Here is a 23,721-nt window from a genome sequence, read left to right on the forward strand (position 1 = left end):
TACTAGAAATAGAACCCATCCACGCACAAACTGACTTATTATTTTGCAGTGACGGAAACCCACCCGAGGATGTAACTGTATGCTTTCCTGTTATAATCACTACCATGGAGATTTAAAACCGGCCTGCAAACGTAGCCTAGCAACTAACCACAGGCCACAGACATTTTGGTGTGAAATTTAAAAAGCATGACTTGTTCATAAACGCATGATTACGTCATAACTGTGAATATATAAACCATGTTCATTACAATCTGCTATGCATATCTTATGTGGGTTTCTGATCGACACTGTCACAGTCAGAAGATGCATATTATCAACCTGGTGAGAACACATGCAGCAAGATGTAGCGTGGTATTTCGCAAGCCGAAAGCAATCGCATCCCGGAGACGATTGATGCACAATCATTATTCAGTACTATGTGAACCATGTCAAGGTGATATCAGGGAAGAAATGGTTTGTGATTTCCCATCTAAGCAGTTGTTGACAGTAACACCAAAGGTGAGTTAATCTCAACATTATCATTTGATTTACATCAAATGACTGACTTCTTGATCAAAACTCGACGAAAGATAGATTATATTCTAGTTAGCCTAGAGTCAAGTCGTGTGGGTGATTTTGACTATCGCCTTCGACACAACTTGACTCTATAGGCTAGGGAGACACAGTTGACTCGGCTGTGTACTACATAGTACATGAACAACTTACAGGGGTGTCAATCTTTCTTAAGCCAAAGACAGGTCATGGCAAATCCTTTATGTCGGGAGTACTTACCAGCTCAATGGGACAACGATATTGGGGAATAATATAATCATACCATCGTAAACTTACTTTTAAGGAAAAAGGGAAAAAATATCAATGATTCTGTATATGTTTGACTCATTTTGAGCATCTCAGAAGCAAAATTTTACAAAATGTACATTTTCTACATACAGTGAGTGTAGCATGACCTGGGTACTATAAGTATCATCAAGATTTCTGATCCAACATGTACAACCTGACTTGCACATGTTATGATGAATTAATGAAAGTGATAAATGAATGGTTGTCGGTAGACTTGACAGAAGTCATTCGAGGTCTGTTACATTTGTAGGTCCTTCCCCCCCCCCCCCCCCTCCCAAAAAAGAACTCATTTTATTAGTACTAGTTTTGTGTCTGAGCTGTTTGGAGAACAGACACATTGTAAATTCTCTTTATTACTATTATTAGGTAGCCATGCATTCTACTATACATGCCCCCACCCCCACCCCCACCAAAAAAAAAGAGGGGGGGGGGATTTAGAAGACATTTGCAGGACAGTAACATATGACAGGAGGGCAATTTTTGTATTTTTTGTCTTTTGTAAATATGTAAACATGGGTAGTGCTCTTCACCATAATATTCATGCAATTGATATGTGTATTCTTCCATTCACCTACTTGTAATGTCAATAATGACACATGTATATTTATATTATAGCATATGTAATTCAAAATGTAATATTACTACTGCATAATATGTTAAATTAATTTATTTTTGAATGGAATTTACTTAACAAAATGTGTGAGTATTTAACTTGGTTGGATTCATTACATTGGGGGGAAAATGATAAACACAGTTTTGAAAAATTATCAACCTCCTCAATAACAAAGAAGAGGACATCTGGATTTACCATGTTATCAGTGTTGTCATGCCCTAGTTCCTTTAAAAACCCTCTAACAGTACTTTTTCACTTTCGATTTTTGTTTAAAGTGGCACAATCTCTAGGTTAATAAAGATTTCACTTGTCATGCAGTTGAAAATACTAACGTAAAACATTCTAATATAATATTGATATCTATGCATACCTTTTAAAAATCTCCTGGCATTGAGATGCTAATTACATTGAAGGTATTTGTTCAGACGTTTTTTATATGTATGAAAAATTACATCATTGAATCGTTTACTAGTATCACTACTATCTTAATACCAGGTTTGAGTTCAATCAATTGCAACAATGCAACTGATTGTTAAGAATGCAGAGAGTATCCTTTGTTATGTGGTAAATATTACAACCTCCCCCCCGAAAACATATGAATTCGGCTTGTGCCACTTTAATTAATAAGATGATTTAAAATTTTATTTTTTGAAATTTATTTTTAGATTAGATATAGGTTTATTACATTACAACCATATAGAGAATTGACAATTCTATTTGGATTCATAAGTGTAATAAAGATATTAAAGAGCTATTTTTATATTTTTACATGACTTTAGATATATATGGATACAGAGACAGGTCGCGTTAACGCGTTATTTGTGCGTATTTGACGCACTATTTGACACTTGGGACGCATTTTTTTGGATGTATTGTATGCGTCACTTGGGACGCGTCATAAACAGGGGACAAATGAAATGGGGCTTAGAAAATCGAAAGTCTAGAAAGATGAAGTTAAACCACTGTATAGCATATTCTTGCGTATAAATGTTTTCCTTTTGGAAGTGCAAACTATGTACTTGTATACGGTGTACGGGAGAATGACACGATGTGTCCATGTACATGTACATGTATTTACATTTGTAACGTATTTAGTGTACATCTGAAAGCCATGCAGTGACTGTGTGTATGCAAATTTGGAAAAGACGCACCATAATAGGATTTTGATGCTAATTTTGGCAGGAACGCGTCCCAAGGACACATCAGAAAAAAAGCTCCAGCGACCTCTGAGAGAGCAATTATAATATCTTTTTGTTTTGATTGCATTATAAATTTACATGTAAATTCCTCTTTCTTTTCTGTACGATTGAATTCTGATTTGATATTATAAATTACACTAAATAATTTATCTGTTTGTTTTGTATATCTAGTTTGCAATGTATCAAATTATGTTCTTCATCTTCTATTGTATTACAATTTTTACATATTCTATTTTCAGTTAGAGTTTTGGGTTTTGTTGGGCAAATGTGCACATGTAGATTTTACCTTGTAAATAAATCACAGTATATTCAACATGTAGATTTTACCTTGCAAATAGATCACAGTATATTCAACATGTAGATTTTACCTTGCAAATAAATCACAGTATATTCAACATGTAGATTTTACCTTGCAAATATATCACAGTATCTTCAAATGGAAATTCATCTGTGTTGGTAAACCCTAGTATTCAACTGAACTTTTGTTCCAAACACAACTCTGAAAAATTTTACCTGCAATTTTCAATTGTACATCTCAGTCTTTTGTCAACAGATTGACCCACTATTCAGTATACATGACCTTATAGTAGTTGTAGACACTTGAGTATCTTCACAGTGGCTGTTGTCAACCACCACCCCCACCCTCAAGATATAAATATATACACATTCATGTGATAACAATATTACAGCTGCCTTTAAGCCTCGGAATTATGGGTTTAAACCGTTATCTACTTGATGTAAAAGGAAACAGAAGAATCTGAACCTGAGGGCAGTACGATATATATAAATAACATAATAATCACAGTGAAGTGGTGTATATTTTAACAACATTGATTGTTTAAAATAGCAGATAGCATGTTGTAACTTCATTTGGTGTGATCAACTCTGACATTTTAATTTATTAGCTCTCATTAGAATGAAATGTACACAGTGTAGTGTTGACTTGACCTAGAAGTGTGTCTTGATATTATGACATTTTTTTTTATTGATCTATGTTAGACCATAAATTTATACTACATAAAGTATGTGTAAATTGGGAATTGAGGACGTATAAAAGGCCGTTGTGCTGGTATAGATCCATGCCAGGGGTAATAATTGTAAAGTGCTTTGAGCACAAAGTGTGAAAGCCCTATATAGAAACCAACATTATTATTATTATTATATATATTTCAATAAATAAGGGTTCACGGTATGGATGAAATGACATTACCGGTACATGCCAAGTTGCGTTCATACATATTTTTTTTTTTAGCTTTTTGCAAATGTATTGAGTTACAAGCAAGGACTTGGTATATGTTGTTTCACAGTGATTTTTCAAGTAGGAAGCCATAATAAAATTGTTGTATAAATGCTATCAGCCGGCACTCCAAGAATCCTGATAAGGGCTGAACAACATGACATATCTTACAGTGAGTCTAGCTAGCATATATATACAAATGTAGGCTATGAATGTAGTAACTCTTAAAATAAACACTGTGCACGTTTAGGTTAATTTCATGTGATAAATATGTTCCTCTGTGAAAATATAAATAAACATGTGCAGAAACTATCAGGTTGACCCTAACTGGTTCAATATTTTTTATAATAACACTTCAGATTGATGGATTAGTCAAATGAAACAAAAAATTTAAAAATAGATATACGTGTACATGTTGGTAATTGTGCTGTAACAGTCTGGATGTCTTAGAAATGACAGTAAAAGTCAGAAGGAAGGGTACTATGAACTTTTGGATTCATTTAAGTGGTCATATATGGATGATAAATGGGTATTTATTTTTGATTTTTGATTTGATGAAAGAGACACTCTACTGTGTTTTTCTACTTGACAAAATAAAGTGAAGTGACAGACTAATTCTGTATAAATTTGTGACTGAGTAAAGTGCAACAGCTACAAAATGAGTGAAAAGTTTGTAATTGTAAGTACACTAACAAATTATCTGTGCTATTTTTAAATTGCTGCAATTTATTGTTGTGAACATGAACTTTTTATATGGTGTGTCACATTATTTTTTTTCAAGTAGAAAAACAGAGTTCTTCCATCAATGCAAAATCCAAACTAATTACCCATTTGTCATCCATATGGTCACTTTAATTAAGAGTCCAAGATTTCAACATCGTCCTAGATGCATGCTTGTTTAATATTTATACACACCATCTTATCATTAGTGGTTCTATAATGTTTCCTGATATGGCCATAGAGGGCGTATCTTTTAAAGGGGGTCAGATTCCATAAACAACAGGTCAGTTAGTCGGGGTCATGAGAAACAGATAAATAAACAGGGCCATCCTTATATATGTGTATATATATCTCTGCACTCCAGTTATTTAATTTTGTGAGTGACCTACCAGGTACATGGTCATCTGTATATATATGATATATGTTTTTATTTTCCCCATCAGCTCATGTGGTTCACATCTCAAGATATTTAGAATACCCCTGACAGATTTATAGGCATGAGGCCATCAAACACAACAGAACACACATACTGTGAAGTTTTTTTCTAACAGTTTAACATATGTCTGCCATATACCTATGTATTTGTAATCCACACCAAGTGTCATTTTTTATTTTCTCTCTTTAATATCAATTTAAGTCCTTGTGTCGGCTATTAATGAAATCGGTGCAGTAAATTACATTTAAAATGCATTGCTGTAAAAACGAGTAATTGTTCATTTTATGTTTGGCAGTTGTCTTGCCAATTTTACAGTTCAAAACTATATATGTCATATGATGTTTCATAATGCATTGATTTCAGAACTTACAATTTCTGTTTGTAGCTTTTTTAGTTTTTACATATTTTTTTTTCTGTTTTTAGCTGTACCAAGATCTAATAAGGGGAAGAGTCTAAACTGGGGTCCACTTTACTGCTGTCTTAATTAATATTTCTAGTTAGAAATGAGCCATTGCCATTGGTATGCTTTCGTGAATCCCTCTTATTGATGGCATATATGCACTAGGAGGAGTAATCGGGGGTGGGGGTAGGGAGGGAGGGGAGGGGAAGGGGGAATTACAACCATAGATGACACCCAAATGAATATCTTTTTACCAAAAAATATCTCCTAAACTTCGGTTGACTTTTCATCTGAAAATTCCTAATCATGAGGTCAACAACATGGGAAACATTTGTATGGTTTAGAAATACCTTCACAGCATCAGAGTAAAGTTAATTGACCGGATGATTGTGGCTGGAAATCACTAACAATGGGTCTTTTTTAGGATTATACATAGGCAGTTATTTTGTACTAGGGCAGAACATCCTGTCAGAAAAATTGGACAGTACCCCCTCCTCCTGTGGAGTAATCAATTTCAAACATACAATTTCAAATTGTTTGGGTGTTTTTGTCTGAAAAAAATCAACCAACAAACTTCATGGAAAATTATAGAATTCATTTGAAATCTTTGCTTGTCAATAAGTGTACAATAATATATACTTGTGCTATTGTCCTCCCCAGCCTTACCAAACCTCCTTCCCCATTCCATCTCAACACATTATAATAAGCAAGAATGGTTCTAAAAACCCTCTTGTAATTTCTAAGAGGTTGCTCAGCCCTTTTGAGAATAAATTGTTAAAGAGTACTTGGATGGCACATCCCATTATCTAATCAGTGTTATTCCAGTTGACAGTTTTGAATTTAAGGTATGGAGTTGATATTATTTTTACAACAGACTAATATCAGTGACTATGAGTGTACCATGTGGTATGTACATAAAGTTCAATCACAGTGTAAGGAGTCAAGCTAAGTAGGAATACATACATTAGTGACTATATCATAGAATGTGAAAAACTATTACAGCTATACTACAGTAGATCTAACTATTGACGTATATTTAATCTTCTGCAAATTTTGTTCTTTGAGATACAGCCCATTTCATGTGAGTGTTCACTGTGTTTGATACAACCATGCAGGAACCAATAAACTGCACATGCTACATATAAATAAGATGATACGACTGAATAAATAGTTTTTTACAACATTTTGTGTAAATGAAATGGATGACTGTGCTACCATCCAAAAATTGGTGCCAGCATGTCTGCATCAAGTTTGCCACCATAGATATACATTTCTGTCATAAAAACAGTGTCAGTTCTGAAACTGCAATTTCAAATTCATATTATATATTATCACCCATCGATAAAATTTCGTAAAACAGTCTGCACATTTGCCACCATAGATAACATTTCTGTCATAAAAACAGTGTCAGTTCTGAAACTGTAATTTCAAATTCATATTATATATTATCACCCATCGATAATATTTCGTAAAACAGTCTGCACATTTGCCAGCATAGATAATGTTTCTGTCATAAAAACAGTGTCACTGTCAGTTCTGGAAATGAAATTTCAAATGCATATATTATCACCCAATGATACAAATTTGTAAACAGTCTGCAAGCTTGCCACCAAAGATAATATTTCTATTATAAAAATAGTTTCAGCTTTGTAACTGAAATTCCATTTATTTTTGTAAGTCAATAACCTGATTCACCCCTATCTTGATAATAGTAGCCATACATGTACATGTATGGATGAGGATTTGGTATTTATTTTGGATTTTTTCTTTATAAAACAATTTTATCATGGCTTCCTACTTGAAAAATCAATGTGAAACGACATAGACTAAGTCTGTGTTTGTAATTCAATGAATTTCAAAAGACTGATAAATGTGTAAAATGTTTGTTATTGTATAATAATAAACATTTTTACATGTACATATTTGTTAGCTTTTTTGCAATGAATTGTATTTGAGTTACAAACACAGACTCGATCTATGTTGTTTCACTTTGATTTTTAGGACTCCGTGATAAAATTGGTTTATGAATTTTAAAAATCTAAAATAAATACCCACTTTAAATAAATCTGCCTTTCCACATGCAATTACTCAGTATCTACCAGTGAAAGTGATTCCATTACACGCTGATTTGTTTTGGCACAAAACATATTTCATCTCATTTATAGCATAATTTTAGAAACGAAATCAAAGGTTCACACTGTGACACAGTAAGTCTAAATAAATGGATTCACTGTGTTTGAAATTAGTTAAATAAATTGAACCAAGCAGATATTGAGACTTTAACAAGTACATTATATAGTTTGAACTTTAACCTTTTTCTAAAAAAAACTGAACAGTTGATTTAACTTTAGTACTATTCACAATATGAAGGTCCAAATTGTGAAATCTAAACCCTGTTCATATAAATTCTTATACTCAACTCAACTATTTGTGGTATGAAAAGGAGAAATTAGGAACAGCTGATTCTGTTTTTAGTACCTTCTTATTTTCAAGTAATTCGACCAGAATCAATGAGTAACTCTTAAGGTATGATCAATTTGCTGACTAGAGTAGATATTCTTGTGTAATCGTTTTCACCTGTTCTGCAGATTTCGTTCATTGCATTTCATCCCCCTGCATGTAGTTTCTATCAACACATGTGAAAGTTACTTTTTTTTCTGTATATTTGCTAGTTGTAAATTTCAACTTTATTTGATCCAAATTTTGATGAATAGTTATTTATACAATATATATATATATGAGATTATTTTTATGCTCAGCTTTGATTAACTTAGCCAGTCTTATTGGCTAGTATGGGTTGAATTTCAAGATTATACTTATCACCACCAACCATAATTGATGACTTAAACATGGGCAAAGTTGAAACACACTATTTTGATTTCAATTTTTTAATGCTCACATGACACTCAATATCCTGTATTGTATTTCTGTAATCGCCATCGCGTATCACACTGTTACTATTATATTTGTTGTGATTGTAGTCTTTCAAGATTTTAAACGTTTCTTTACACATTTTATTTAATTTCATAGTGACTTCAATGGAATGGTTGACATTTATTCTTTTTCAGTGGCTATTTGAAATTGTATATATCACGTGTCACTATAATAAACAAAACTTACTTACTTTACTTAGTTACAATGTATAATGTACAGCACTTTCAATATTAATATATAGAAAAGGCGCTTCAGAAAATAAATAAACTTTAAACTTTATCTCCTTACTAACTTACTACCTTACTTACCTACATACTTACTACTTACTGACTTACTTACCTACTTATAATATATTTACATACATACATACATACATACATACATATGGTATTTGTACTTACCTACCTACCTACCTACGTATTTTCCTACCTTCCTACCTACCTACCTATGTACTTAGTACTTACTTACTTACTTACTTACTTACATACTTACTTACTTACTTACCTACCTACCTACCTACCTACCTACCTACCTACCTACCTACCTACTTACTTACTTACTTACTTACATACTTACTCACCTACCTACCTACCTACCTACCCACCTACTTACTTACTTACTTATATACTTACTCACTCACTCACCTACCTACCTACCTACCTACCCACCTACTTACTTACTTACATACATAAACTTAGTTACACATGTCAGTTTGTGTGTTTCAGTTAGTATACTTCTCTGTATTAGCATTGAGAGGTGTATGCATACATTTTCTCTACAATGTCAATACAATGGATGTACCCAAAAATTACATCATCAATTCAAATTTTGGTTTGCCTCACAGTCTCTCTGTTATGACACAGATCTCATAGTTACTACTAGTAATGAAAAAAAAGCATGAAAGGAACATATCTACTCAGAGTCAAAAGATTTTGTGCAGCAAATCCCAAATTTTCAGTGTTGTCTCATCAGTATCGCCTAGGGGATGTACTACAATAGGAAGTTATCGCAATGCTGATGAAATTTTAAGCAAAAATTCGGAATTCATTTCCAGATTTTTTTGATTTTTTTTGACTCTGACAGTGTCACAGTCTGTGAGTAAAATTTTTTCATTTGATACTGTGAACCCAGAATTCATGAATATTCATACTTGTATGATTAGTCATTAAGTATAACGAAATAATATTGTGCAATTCTTGATATGAATCAAAAATAACACACTAGAAAGGTCAGATCTGGGTCATGTCGCTAAACAGTGTGTGTGTGTGTGTGTGTGTGTGTGTGTGTGTGTGTGTGTGTGTGTGTGTGTGTGTGTGTGTGTGTGTGTGTGTGTGTGTGTGTGTGTGTGTGTGTGTGTGTGTGTGTGTGTGTGTGTGTGTGTGTGTGTGTGTGTGTGTGTGGCTGGATTTCTCATTTGGTAACATTTTGGTAGAATTTTCTTTGAGTAGGAATTACTGAAATTAACATCTCTGAGTTGTTAAAAAAGATGATTTTACAAACATCATAGGACTTGTTGCTATGGTAACATTTTGGCCAGAGCTGTCATGTGGTATTATCTGTCAATTATAATGTCATTAATCGATATCAATTATCATCTCTTTAAATTACTAGTTGGTTACTATGGTAACATTACGGCCGTAGTAACCCATGTTGTGTTTCAACCTTTCAATAATGTTTTTGATATAAATTACCAATTTAAATTATTAGTTGGTTACTATGGTAACACTGACCATGGCGTGCGTATACCCAGGTGGTGTGTCATCCTGTCAATTATAATGTTTTTGATATCAATTATCATCGGTTGAATCACTAGTTGGTATTTTAGGCACAGTGAGCTGTCTTTGTTGCTATTGGCAACCCAGGGAACTGTCAATATTTATTTGCCTTGAGATAGTTAGTGAACCAAGTAGTATAGTACCCCGGTATATGATATGTCTGTGGCCATCTATCTTGTTTCATTTCTCATGCGATGGGTTTTTAACCTCCAGTTTTGAATTTAAGGCATAATTTTTGATGATATGTTCATTGTAAATCCTCTTGAATTATTTGTTTTAAAGTTTTTCAGCCACTCTCTCCAAAAAATATGTAATGTAATGTGTGATTGTTTGTCTGTCTGTCTGTATGTATGTATGTGTGTATGTATGTGTGTGTGTGTGTGTGTGTGTATGTATGTGTGTGTGTGTGTTTGTTTGTTTGTTTGCATGTGTATGTGTATGTATGTATGTATGTATGTATGTATGTATGTATGTATGTATGTATGTATGTATGTATGTATGTATGTGTGTGTGTGTGTGTTTGTTTGTTTGCATGTGTATGTGTATGTATGTATGTATGTATGTATGTATGTATGTGTGTGTGTTTGTTTGCATGTGTATGTGTATGTATGTATGTATATGTGTGTGTTTGTTTGCATCTACACACGCATTCATGCATGTGTGTTTGTGTGTGTATGTGTTTGCATGTGTATGTATGTTTGTGTGCACATCATGCATTCGTGCATGTGTATGACAGTGTATGTGTGTGTATGTATGTGTGTGTGTTGTGAGTGTGTGTGACAGTGTGTGCATGTGTGTCACACATTGTGATAGAACTGCAAGACAACTGTATTTCACTCCTAAATTCAATCCGACTTTCAATTTGATGACAAATATAGAATTAGTTGCTAGCATTTCATTTGCATGCTATTGTGAAATTTTGATAATGAATTTTCTCCAAATTGGAGGAAAAGCTTTCCTCTTGCAGCTACCTTGGTTTAAAGGGGTATGTTTCAACCCCGGGTTATCACAGTAACTCAATACCATGGCAATACCAGGTTATCTCATTAGTGTTACCTTATCAGTTGCGTCATAATGAAAATATGAGACCCAATCTAATGTGGGAATATTGCTTGATTACTTAATTTACCTCTATTTCTGTGGAATGTTGTCATTGTTTTCAATTTGTTGTTCAGGGATTGAGATCAAACAGAATATATTCAAAGGTTTAGGAAATACTAAAAAAAATGTAGAGGACTGAGGTAAATATTACCCTGGTTGTTGAGCATTCGATTTTCTTTAAGATAAACACAAACTAAACTATTGTCACAACATGTTGATACAACAGTAATAAGTAGGGAGGTGTCTCTGAAAACTAGTTTATTGAGTACCTTGCAGTGCTGTTTTGGGACTTCCAATGTTTACACTATGTTGACCACAGGGGTGATTAGAATCACACAACAGAGGAACCGTTATTACCCACTTGTGTAATCTACCAAAATGAAGAGCGATAGATTTAGTTTACGTCTATCTTAGTAAACCGAAGGTTGGATTACCAGTGTCGTAAGACAATCAAGCCGTATTCTCACATCAGATATAGGACCATTCTTTTACTGTGGACCAACTTTTTCTATAGTCCTTCCAAACAACTGTTTTTTCAAACCTAAGTTTGAAGCCTACAATCCAAACTGGTCCTTTAACTAACGTTACTTGTATTTATTTGTTTTTACAGCAAGCTGTCAATCTAGAAGAAGAATGGACATCCTTCATTGGCAACGACACTCCACTTTACGAACAAGACAACAAACACACCCTTATCCTGATAGAGGCGCATCTACCAAAGAAAGACAAACGTGGAAAACGTACAATATTGGATATTCCATCCAATAAGGCTGTCAAGCTGTCGGAGCTGTCGATTCCCATCGCATGGAAAGCCGGAAAGCCATTCGGATTGGTGGTCAGAGCTAAGATTGATGACTTTAGTGCCATTGGTCTGGCATTTTTAGAAGGAGTCCTGCAATTGGATGATGGATTACTTGTTGAACAGATGTTGTGTGAGTTGATTTTGACAAAACATTGTAGTTCTCAGTTAAAATATCATGGCATTACACTGAAAGTTCTCAGAACATCGCTCTGTAAATAACATCATGGTACATGAAGACCAAGTTTTGTTTCTTAATTCTTTTAATTCAAAACAGTTTAGTCTCGTGTATTGATTCATTGCCTTTAGTAATATGTTTCAAGTTTATTTTATAATGTAATGCCAAAACGTTGACCATCCATAGGTACTAAAATGTTATCCAATACACATAACATACTAAAATTGATAAGCTGAGAGATTTCGACTGCAAACTGTCAGTCTTATTCACTCCATGATAGATGGCGCTGTTTATGATCACTCCATGATAGGTAGCCTGTTTCACCAAAGACCCTTTTCGTGTAAGGTGTATGATTTCACAAAGTGACATTATCATGGAGAATGCTTCCATCCATACATCTTATAGGGAGATTGATAATCCATGTTTTTGCCGTACATGTAGCTCAGGTGTAGTGGTGTACATTGGTGTAGTAGGAGGGATGTCTCTTCTTGGAGGGGTATCTTGGAGAGGAGGCTTAACCTGCTTTGATTTCGAGGGGGGTGGAGGGTGGGTATTCCTCTCTTGAGAGAAGTTCTAATAATCTTCAAGTTGTAGTTGGGGGTTGGGGGTGTGCCTTGCAACAACTTCTGATTTTTATTTTGAAATATGGTACCATTATTATTATATTTATTCATTATGATGTGCAAAGCATATTTTAGTATTCAGGTTTATCATATATGTTTCTGAAATGGTACATCTACACCTAAATCAAAACAGGATTTCAATATTATTGATTGAGAATATACAGAGTACCTAGCAAAGAATGTCTCCTCCAGTTATAGACCTGTGTAGATACGGTATTAAACTAATCATTTCACCTGTCATTGATTTTTTTTAGCTGTAGGTATAGAAGGTCATGCATTTACACTGTTAGAGTATCTACCAGGAACACGGAGATCTCATTGTACGCTAGGATCCTCTCGACGAAAGCCCAAATCTCCAAACAGCTCTTCAAGGGAATTGTCACTGAGAAGACCCAAATCATTCAGTGGTATTCCTTTCCCTTCGACACCATCCCCAACATCTTCTGAAGCATCGCTGTCACCACAGTCCATTGCCCAAGCGCGACATCTACGCAGACGCCACTCGCCCGTATTTCTCAAAATGATGGAAGAGCGACAAAAGACGATTGAAACGTCACCCTTATCTAGTGCTTTGTCGTCAAGGCAATGTTCACAGGACTCGATGTCATCTTTCGGCATTGAAATCCCTGTAGATGCACCCCAGGATAGCTCTGTATCCATGATGGAAACAGTCACTGTGACGACAACAGATACGGATGCAGAAAAAGCGCTAGGGAAAGCGAAACAGAAACCACCGAATGTTCTCGTATACACAGACGATAATGAGACAAAGTCAGAGCAGTTGAAAGCCCTGCTAAGTATGTGCCTTGAAAGGAACTGTTACACAGTCTACAGTATTAACAAAAACACTTTACTGAAACATCCCTGGATCGATAACACGTCATTGCTACTTCTTGCGGGTCAAGATGAAATCACAGAAAACATTAAAGAACTGATCATGAAGTATCTGTACAGAGGAGGAAGGCTGATCAGTCTATGCAGCAATTTTAACGCCGGACTTAAAATCCATAAACATTCTACTGTTAGCGCAGTGAAAGACGTAACTTATACGTCTATAGATAGAACTGTTACTAGAGATTTATCGGCTCTCTGTACGCAATGTAGTTATAATGTGTGTGGTGTAGCAGGTCATAGTTTTGAAGTGTTAGGGGAATGTCATGGGGCACCCATTCTTGTTTATGCCAGAATTGGAGACAATGGAGGAACAGCTGTACTGTCTCAGGTAAGATTCAGTTAATTTATGTAAATGATATGTATATTATATTCAATTATTCAAATATTATGTAGATTTTATTCGTTTGTCATAACAGCATAGTTTATGATTGAAACATGAAAGATTCATCGCTGTGGGCACACCTTTAACTTAAAAATGACCGATTGCAATCTTTTTATTATCGGCATAGTAAACATCATGCAACATATTTTCTGGAATAATTGACAGGAACGCCAACAAACACAAATCTGTCAGTCTATGCAGTTGTTAGAAAAATCACAAGTACTGTACATGTACATGGAACATTAGCAATACATGTTGATTACAGCGCCACCTAGTGGTCAGTTGTAACTAGTAAACAGTCATTTTGAAGTTGATCATTGGCCAAGTCAGATTGAAAGCTCTATGTGTCTCACCACTTACTTGAGATACTGCCTTGTAAGAAACTTGGCAATCTTGTAATTTAAGAAGCTGATGTAGCCAAATAAAGAAGGTTATTTTGAAGTTGATGTTGCAATACCATCATAGAACCATCAGATCCTCTGTGTCTGTGCGTTGACGTTGGAGCATGTTTGCAATATTGTTATCGTAATGAAAGTTGGTATATTAGAATTGTAAATACTTTGGTATGTCTTGTACTATATACTCCCACGAATTGTAAAGATATTTCACCAAACATGGAACTTTTTCGACAGTAATAATTTACTTGAACAGATATCTCCTCTATATATTACATGTACATCTGTTAATTCTCAATTTGATATTTTTGCATATAGGTCCATTTAGAAGATGTTGCAGGTGATGACAATCTTATTGATGCAGAAACATTTACACGGCTCAAACGGTCTAATCTCATACGTCACGAAGTGTGTCGAGATTTACTGACCACACTCGGCTTGAAATGTGGTACTGGTCAACTTCCAGCTTTGACACCTTGTTATCTCATATGTCAGGCTGAGGTAGGTTGTTGCTATGGTAACCATTGCTATAACAACCGATGAAATCCATCCTCATCTAATTTTTACCACATATTTTCAATATTGAAGTTAGTGAAGGCAAGACAGTGTTTTTGTTAAAGCCCTTAGTTTCAATCCCAGGTTTCTTGCAATAGTGTTATCTTATCAGTGAAGCCATAAGGATTATATGCAAGTTTTACCAAACTCCCTCCTGTTACCAGGGTTACCAAATGTTAACAAAGCTATTTCCATACCTGTTTTACTGTTTCCATAGGAACTGAAAAAAGACCTGATGATGTCGATATCTAAAAAACTTGACAGCAATCAATGGTTGAAGGGGTCAAATGTCAACCTCCACTTTGTTGCCACTGCAAAGGATGATGAGACAGTAACTCCAGACAGGTTGCCAGTGGTAACCAATGAAGTGTTGCATCATGGGAGTGGTTTTGACGCAAAGTTATACATGCAAAGTTTGGAAACCAAGAGACTAGGAAAGATTGTATTATACAATCAGGTCGTACCAACTACACAGGTTATCATTCAAAGGTGAGAAATTATGGTCTTTTCCAAGTTTTTGTTAGCCACAGGAGGTGCAATGTTTTGGGAATATTGGAGGATTTCTTGCCTGTTTGATCATTGCATGACCCAGCAGTTTTACAGCCAGTCTTTGTTGGAAAATATCTCTTTGGATCTACACTAAAGTGTCGTAGTACCAGTAATTATTACAAACGTACCAGAGATTATTGTACCAGTGCATGCGCATACTAGTGGTATTTGCACTTCATGCAGTGCAATACCGAAAACATTATTGTATACCTGCATGCAAATGATAGTTCATTGTACACAAAAGTGTGTGATTGCCTAGTGACTGTGACATTTTTATGGAAATTTGTTGTTTTGGATGAACATATGTAATAATAAAAGAACCCCATGCCATGTGAGTGCCAGTATGTGGGTACTTGGGATATTTGCACTCATGCTGCACTTGCAGTGTTTTCTGCTGCACTTTCACTCGCTACAACTTGTGAAAGTACTACCACAGATAACACTGCAAGCACTCGTGCAAAATACCCCGAGTATGCGACACTTGCATGCACTCGTCATGGGGTACTGTCATATTAGTTAATGTTAGTGAATTAAAAATAGAGCAGTGAACTTTTTGTTCTGAGAACTTTAAATATAATCTCGTGTGATGGACAGTTAAGTTGCATGCCGTGATATTTTAACTTAGAACTACAATGTTTTGTCAAAAGAAATTAGCTGATGAATGATTGAATTCAAATTTATAGATTTGATCTTTTCTCTATAGTCTACAACACAGCGTATCAAAACATCTTGGTCTGGTTTCTATTGCATCAGCTATGACAGCTGGCAAAGGTAAGATATTGTCTGTATCTCTCTCTCATTTTATAGATTTTAACATCAGAGAAAAAAGAACAAAGTGAATAATTTGTAATCTGGAATGGAATTAGAAATTATTACCTGAAATGAAGGATTGGAAATTTGTAGTGATACATATATAGAATGTTGCAATTCAATTTCACTGAAGTGCGCCACCAAGTGGTCAACACTAAAATTACTTCGTTTTACTCAACACAGTCCCAGCATGCATCAGGCACAAGTGATGCAATTCCACTTACTTGTACTGGAATATCACATTTTTAAAGGGAAAATTTTTATATATTTCAATAATTATGCATAAAATTAAAAATTTGATATGTCAATTATTCTGATATCATTTATATGGCACCTGAAAGGGAGACGTCACTCCAGGAGATAAAGGTATTTTCATAAACTTTGGGTTTTTGACACCCCTTCACTGTCTATGTTTTGAGATTAATTTTGTGATTTCACTTCACATTAAGTATTTGCTTTAAATCGCGCTAAGTTGGTGTGATGTGAAAATCATGAAATGAATCTCCAGAACACAAAGTTTATGAAATATCTTTTATTAGGGCTTTTACGTCTCATTGAAGAACTTACGAGATATGCAAAAATGCCTCGCAACAACGGTTGTCAAACGTGATCGTGGTCAAGCTTTCACCGTGGCCAAGTGTGCGATTAGGTTGAGAAAAGTGTTGCTTAAAGCGTTTGACACTTTCAGCTTGACCACTCACATGGTTGCTATAGATGCAATGGCTCACGCGTGATCACGTGAGATCTGCCGCCAGATGAAAAATGGTTTATTCCTGGAGTGATGTTCCCCTTTTAATCTTTTGTACTGTCGTCATGACTTCAACATGTGTTGAGGAAAAGCTGGCTGAGTGCCAGCATAATTCTACTTTTTACATAGGCTTAATATTTTCATGAAAGAAAATATTGGAATATGCAATGTCAATATTTATCCATAAAACCAGATGTTAATGTGATTTTAATGCTATATTCATGTGTAGTTAAGAGTTTCCAGGCCTCAATATCTCTGAAATTTTTTTTGCAGTAATGTAGTCTGAGCTACTTACTATCTGTGGCTACGAAAATTTCGTTTTTCGCTTCTTTTTAAATGCATGTAATCTATGGAACATCTAGCTAGACCACACACATTAATCAAAGTTATCAATCTGTATCACACACACTGATGTAGGGTACTTCTAATTGGTCATGTCAGTCGCACAGTTACTCATTAATATTCAATTTAGTGCAATCATGTCTGATATGCAAATTGTGTTTACTGTCTGAAAGTAAATCACACATTATTTATTTGTCTACATTCTGTTATTCTATTTTGTATGTCTGCCTAAAAACAGCTTCCATAGCTGGTTTTGTGTTGAATAAATAAATAAATAAATAAATAAATAAATAAATAAATAAATAAGGTCACAATAATGTCATAGGTTTATATTAAAATGCTCTTTTTGGAGTTACACAACTGTAAGTGGTAATTTCAAAATTTGGAACGGATTGTGACGCTAGAGACTTACATTCCACTGGACAAGGAGAAAGAGATCTTCATAGCCACAGATAGCATCTAGACTAACAGGACTGAGAATAAGTAGATGAAAATGTAGATTTGTGTTGTAAGTGTTTTTTTTTGTATTATGCAGCGTACCGTATCGCTTATTACATCGCATGTCTTGATTTCAGGGCGTGGTGGTAATGCCTGGCTAGGTCCGTCAGGCTGCGCCATGTTTTCACTTCTGGTACATTTGGCACAACATTCAGAACTAGGTCAAAGGTTACCATACTTGCAACACATCGCCTCATTGGCTGTGGTCGAAGCAGTGTGTTCTCTCCCTGGATACAAGGTCAGTGTTTGAGGGCGCTCTCTTTCTGTGTGTGCTAATACTGTAATAGGATTAAATGATTGACAGATGTCATATTTGTTATTTGTAGCTTCATTGTATTCATTAGGTGTTAGCTGGTAAAATATAATCTGTATTGCAAAGAAATCAGATATACTCTTCTTGTGAATAGGTTTTTTTCCATGACACTGCTCAATTTAGGTCACAGCTTATATAATGTATGAAAAAGCTGATATCGATATTTTTTTTGTATGTCCACTGGATTGCAAAGACCCAGGATCAAATCTCAGGATTGGAGCCATGAATGTCATTATCATGATAGGACCATTCTTACATTTGACACAATATTTGTTTGGTGTTTTAACTCATGTATTTAACATGATATTTTTTACACACACACACACACACACACACACACACACACACACACACACACACACTCACACACACACTCACACACACACACACACACACACACACACACACACACACACACACACACACACACACTCACTCACTCACTCACTCACTCAGACAACTTCTATTGCAAAAGAATCAATTACATATTTGCCAGACATAGTGTGGCTGTAGAAGTAGTCAAGTTAATATATTGATTATCAGTTAGAAAATAAAACAATTGCAACTGTATGTTCTGAACTTACTTTTTTTCTATAACTCTACCAAACTACTGTTTGACATACCTAAATATAAATTTCAATTCTTATAACCCGTGATATTTTCTGGTGAGCCTCCCCATTTTTTACGATTTTGTTATTTTTTTCTCAAATACGTAAAAAAAAGTTTAGGGCCAGCAGTGAAAAACTAGGTGGGGTCAGGTGACTGGAACCAAACAGTTATTTTTTTTTAAAACCGTTGTAACTTTACTGATTTACCCAAATATGCCAAATTTGCACGGCATGAATTTTATCCCAATATTGAATTTTGTATCAGTGGATTCACCATTCAGTAATGAAAAGTAAATTAAATCTTTGCTTATTTGTAATACACAATGCAATTTCCAAAATTATTGCCATCATTAATATTATTTTTAATCTCTGGTATGTCTCTGCATGTAATTATGTCATTAAAAGATTAATCTTAATTTGATTAATTAATTAATTAATTTGTTTCTCTCCAGGATATTGATCTGAGGTTGAAATGGCCGAATGATATTTACTACGGCAGTGATCTAAAACTTGGTGGTGTTCTGGTCAATAGTAGTTTCTTTATAGGTGAATTCACAGCAGTTATAGGCAAGTACATTATTATGTTGTGAGTATGTTTTACAGGGGTACCATCGGTAACTTGATGGAATTTTGGGGTTATTTGATGTTTTACATGGGTACCATCTGTAACTTTACTGAGCTTGGGAAGTTATCGATAGTTTATGTTTTACACTGTGGTACCATCCAGTAACTTGATGGAGTTATAGGGTTGTTTTACATTTTACAATGGTACCATCTGTACATTTATCGAGTTTGGGTCTTTTTGTTTACATTTTACAGCAGTACCATCTATAACTTGATGTAATTTTAGGGTTATTTGACATTTTACAGGGGCACCATCTGTAACTTTATCAAGTTTTGTTATTATTTTTTTGGTTTCATATTTTAATATTGTTCTGCTGCTAAAACACATTGAATCACGTCTACCACTGATAGAACTCTTGTATTTTACAAAATATAAAGTTAATTTGATGGCATAATTGACTTATTATCAATAAATTTGAGTTCAGTGGTCCATTCCTTTCATGGATTCTCAACCGCATATAGAATTAAGAGTGGGAAATTGCTATATAAAACAAATAACCAACAAGAACGATATTTTACACATTGTACTAATTTTAGTGGATTTTGGAATCAAATACTATAATTTCCCATGTACCATAGAAGCTGAAGGAACGAGTGAAACAATCCCAATCAATAAATGCAATCCGATGTTTCAAATCAATATTCTTCATATAGGATATCAAGGCAAGATATGTAGCAGGTCATCACCTGGCTGTATATCTAAATGTTACGGAATAGAATGACATATTGAAAGTTATTATAAATAGTTAAATTACACATGGAAAGATCTAAAAGATCTTCTACCATAGAAGCTTAGTACATAGCAGTAGCACATATAGTGATTTGTTAAGACCATACCCAGTTAGTATATAAAATCCACCTAAGCTACCCAGATTGCAGTAGAATGTATGGCGAACTATGCCAACCTTACCAGATTTCCCCCTTCTGTAAAATTGAAAGCGAAAAACCAGTGATAGACGAGTGTGTTTAGTGTCTGAAAGTACCTGCACCATAATATTCTGTAGTACAAACTTTCTAATTAACTTGATGTTCAAACTTCAAGGTCAGTTTTTGCTTCTGTCTAATTGCTTACAAAAGACCAAAGCTGTATAATACAATTGTGGTTTGGACTCCCCACCCCCACCCCCACCCCAACCCCCAACCCCCAGTATCAGTCTGGTTGTACACTTGAAGTGTTTCCCTTCTCAGTCTAGTCCTGATCACTTTCTTCTATTACCAATAACGTTTTTCATTTCACACACACAGGTTGTGGAGTGAATGTAGACAACAGTAATCCTACTCTCTGTATTAATGACATCATTCAGCAATACAACAAAGACCATGGAACTCACCTAGCCAAGCTGACAGTAGAAGAACAAATTGCAAGAACTATAACTCACATGGAACAAATCATTGATGAGTTTATGACACACGGCAAAGATCCTTTCCTTGCGAGATACTACAAGAGATGGCTCCACAGGTCAGAAATAAAGTGTTTACATCACTTTCTGAGTATAGGGGTATGTGTAGTAAGACATGGTATCTTTCACCAATCCACAGTCCTGATAGAGGGACTGTGACGCCATCATAGGATGGTGAAATGATTTTCCAAATCTGAACTCGTATCACCCCTCATTTGTGTTATTAAGTTGATGTTAAAATTATACTGTTCAGCCTGGGTTCAACTGTGTCTTTGCCTAATATGGAAACTTCAGTTGTCAAAATATCCTACCACAGTGTACAAATGCATGGAGAAAGTTTCGTGAAGTATTATGCCGAGAAAAGTCTACCCTTCAACTGTATAAAAGAGCAAATTAATACAAGAAACCAGAATATGACTTTTAAGTAAAGCTCTTAAATGTGTTCCCGTAGGAACTTGAATTTAGTATCATATTCAGTTACTGTAACACCACATTTATCAAAGTTATGAATTTCGCTGCCATAATTCCCCATTTATGGTTGTCTATTTACAATTGCCTCTAAGCAATAGGACAGATTTTTAACACCATTTCAAATCTAAAGGTTTTAACACAAAGTACGTTTGGGGGGTCATTTCTACAATTTGGGTGGCCTGCATTTTTGCTTCATTTGCGACCATTATCTAAATGTGAACAGTATGACAAAAACTGAATTGTGTGCTACTATTTCTTGCAGTGAGGTCAAAGTTCGCTTGGAGAGTGAGGCAGGTCAAGAGGTCACAGTCCTTGGATTGGATAATAATGGTTTCCTGTCAGTCAAGACCCCAGATGGTAAAACCCTTAGTGTCCAACCAGACGGTAACAGTTTTGACATGACTAAGAACTTGATCACCATGAAGTCACGATAAAATGACAGGTAGGGTGGGAAAACATTACTTTTTACTAAGGGCAACAAGGAATATACATTTATCGGCGTTCCCCTGCCTTTATTCCAGGATGCAATACACGTTACCTTTAATAATACACCCCTTATGATGCTGACAAGCAATGAGCAAATAAATGTGGGATTCACTTCTGAACATTTCGTGACTTTATATTTTGTGAGTATATATTTCCGTTTGTAACATTACTCTAATCTTTCTAATTCTGTGTTTGTGAAAAAAAGCAAATAAGTAAACCTTTTTTTAACTAGGTTCCAAACTTTTAGAAAGGGTTCCTGTAAATTTTATCAATATTTTATGCCCTGTCACTTTGTTAGTAAGGGTGTCAAATTTTGCCACAAAAAATCTTACTTTTATTTCTGACTTTGTGTTTATGAAGGCCAGCTAGTAAGTAACATTTATTGGGGTTTCCCAAGCTTTTAATCAGGGTTACTGGATCTCTTGAGTTGTGCCAGATTTCTCTGCCAAAGTATTTCAAACTGTAGCAAGAATTCTAGAAGAAGGTAACTAAAGGAACGGAAATACTGTGTATCATTCATCAGGTTGGAAAAAATAAAACACACCTGTTTTCAGATAAAATTGATGAAACCTATGCATAGAAATACACAGGGAGATACCAAAGACCTGGAGTTCAGAGGGGTGAAAGGTCTAAAAGAGAGTGAGATTTTTCCATGTTTACACCGCTGTGATTTATGATGGTAGGAATGTACTGGTGATTGAAGGTTTCCTATTTAGTAATGGATGCAGTATGTCTGTGTGGTTTGGTCAGAAAATCACATCAAAATGACACTCTTCACTGTTTTGCCATCTGATGGCTGTTAAATTCTTGTGAGTGGCTGTTTTTTTAGCGATAAAAAACCCAACCAAGGCTGTCATGGAACAACTGTAATGCAGTTGTCGGAAGTGACACAGACACGACATGGCATGAGTAGTTTATGACTAAATGAAAAAAAGTATTTAAGAGATATTGTCTATAAATCATTTTTATGAATTTTTTATGAATTTTCAGAATTATTTAAAGTTAATCTTGTACCATGGCAAGACTTCAAATTTGTGTACCAACAATGAAATGATATCACTTTTTTTTATCAATTTAGGGAGTCAGGTTTAGCATTAAGAATAACTTGAGGCCCTAACTTGAACCTAATTTGTATCTTAAATCCTTATGGTCCACCATACTGCAAATGTCCCAAACTGTGATACAGAAACAAAGTTAGAAGAGTTGGCCATCTTCTGCCTATAGAGGGCAGTGTTTCTTACCAGGAAACACTTCTGATTCTGATACAATTATTGTCACCAACTGCTAATTACAGCCTGTAGTACTTGTAACACAAGTGTTAACAATGACTTTGTCAATATCATTTGCCTTTCTCAATACTCAATTAGTTTTATACAAATTTGTCAAAGTTTGCATGTTATGTACTTGTCAGATTGGTTGTTAATTGTGCCCTACACCCATTGAGTCAGAAACACTGTTATAGAGTCCAGACTGTCTTTGTGATGGACAGCTATACTCTTCGCTGACACAATGAAAATATGTGATTTAATATGCACAAAGAAACTTAGTAAGAGAGATTATAGTTTACAGGTACCCCAAAAAAATTATGTCGTAATGTCACTTTTGTATCATATCTGAATTTCTGGTGAGAGGTCTACCACTTGTTGGACATGATTCAACTTAAATTAAAAGAAAAATAAGTATAAAAAAGTGACAAATTGTTGTTAACTCAACAAATAGTTGTTAACTTCTTGAAAAAGTGTTCAACAAGCCCTGCTTATGGTGTGAAACTAGTCAAAAGATTCAAGTCAA

The 23,721-nt window shown here is 34.9% G+C and overlaps 1 protein-coding gene across 1 annotated transcript in view; it reads left to right on the forward strand.

The window, feature by feature from the left end:
- The first annotated feature begins 237 nt into the window (after nucleotides 1-237).
- Nucleotides 238-23,721, forward strand: part of LOC144432827 (biotin--protein ligase-like) — a 28,710-nt gene continuing 5,226 nt past the window's right edge. Inside the window, exons 1-10 of the mRNA XM_078121119.1 lie at nucleotides 238-498; nucleotides 11,866-12,187; nucleotides 13,110-14,077; nucleotides 14,845-15,027; nucleotides 15,299-15,570; nucleotides 16,334-16,401; nucleotides 18,106-18,266; nucleotides 19,402-19,516; nucleotides 20,819-21,032; nucleotides 21,707-21,886. Of these exons, the coding sequence (XP_077977245.1) occupies nucleotides 238-498; nucleotides 11,866-12,187; nucleotides 13,110-14,077; nucleotides 14,845-15,027; nucleotides 15,299-15,570; nucleotides 16,334-16,401; nucleotides 18,106-18,266; nucleotides 19,402-19,516; nucleotides 20,819-21,032; nucleotides 21,707-21,878 (2,736 nt within the window). The 3' untranslated portion in view covers nucleotides 21,879-21,886. The remainder of the gene's footprint in view (nucleotides 499-11,865; nucleotides 12,188-13,109; nucleotides 14,078-14,844; nucleotides 15,028-15,298; nucleotides 15,571-16,333; nucleotides 16,402-18,105; nucleotides 18,267-19,401; nucleotides 19,517-20,818; nucleotides 21,033-21,706; nucleotides 21,887-23,721) is intronic.

This window comes from Glandiceps talaboti, chromosome 3, assembly GCF_964340395.1.
Source record: "Glandiceps talaboti chromosome 3, keGlaTala1.1, whole genome shotgun sequence".
NCBI lineage: Eukaryota > Metazoa > Hemichordata > Enteropneusta > Spengelidae > Glandiceps > Glandiceps talaboti.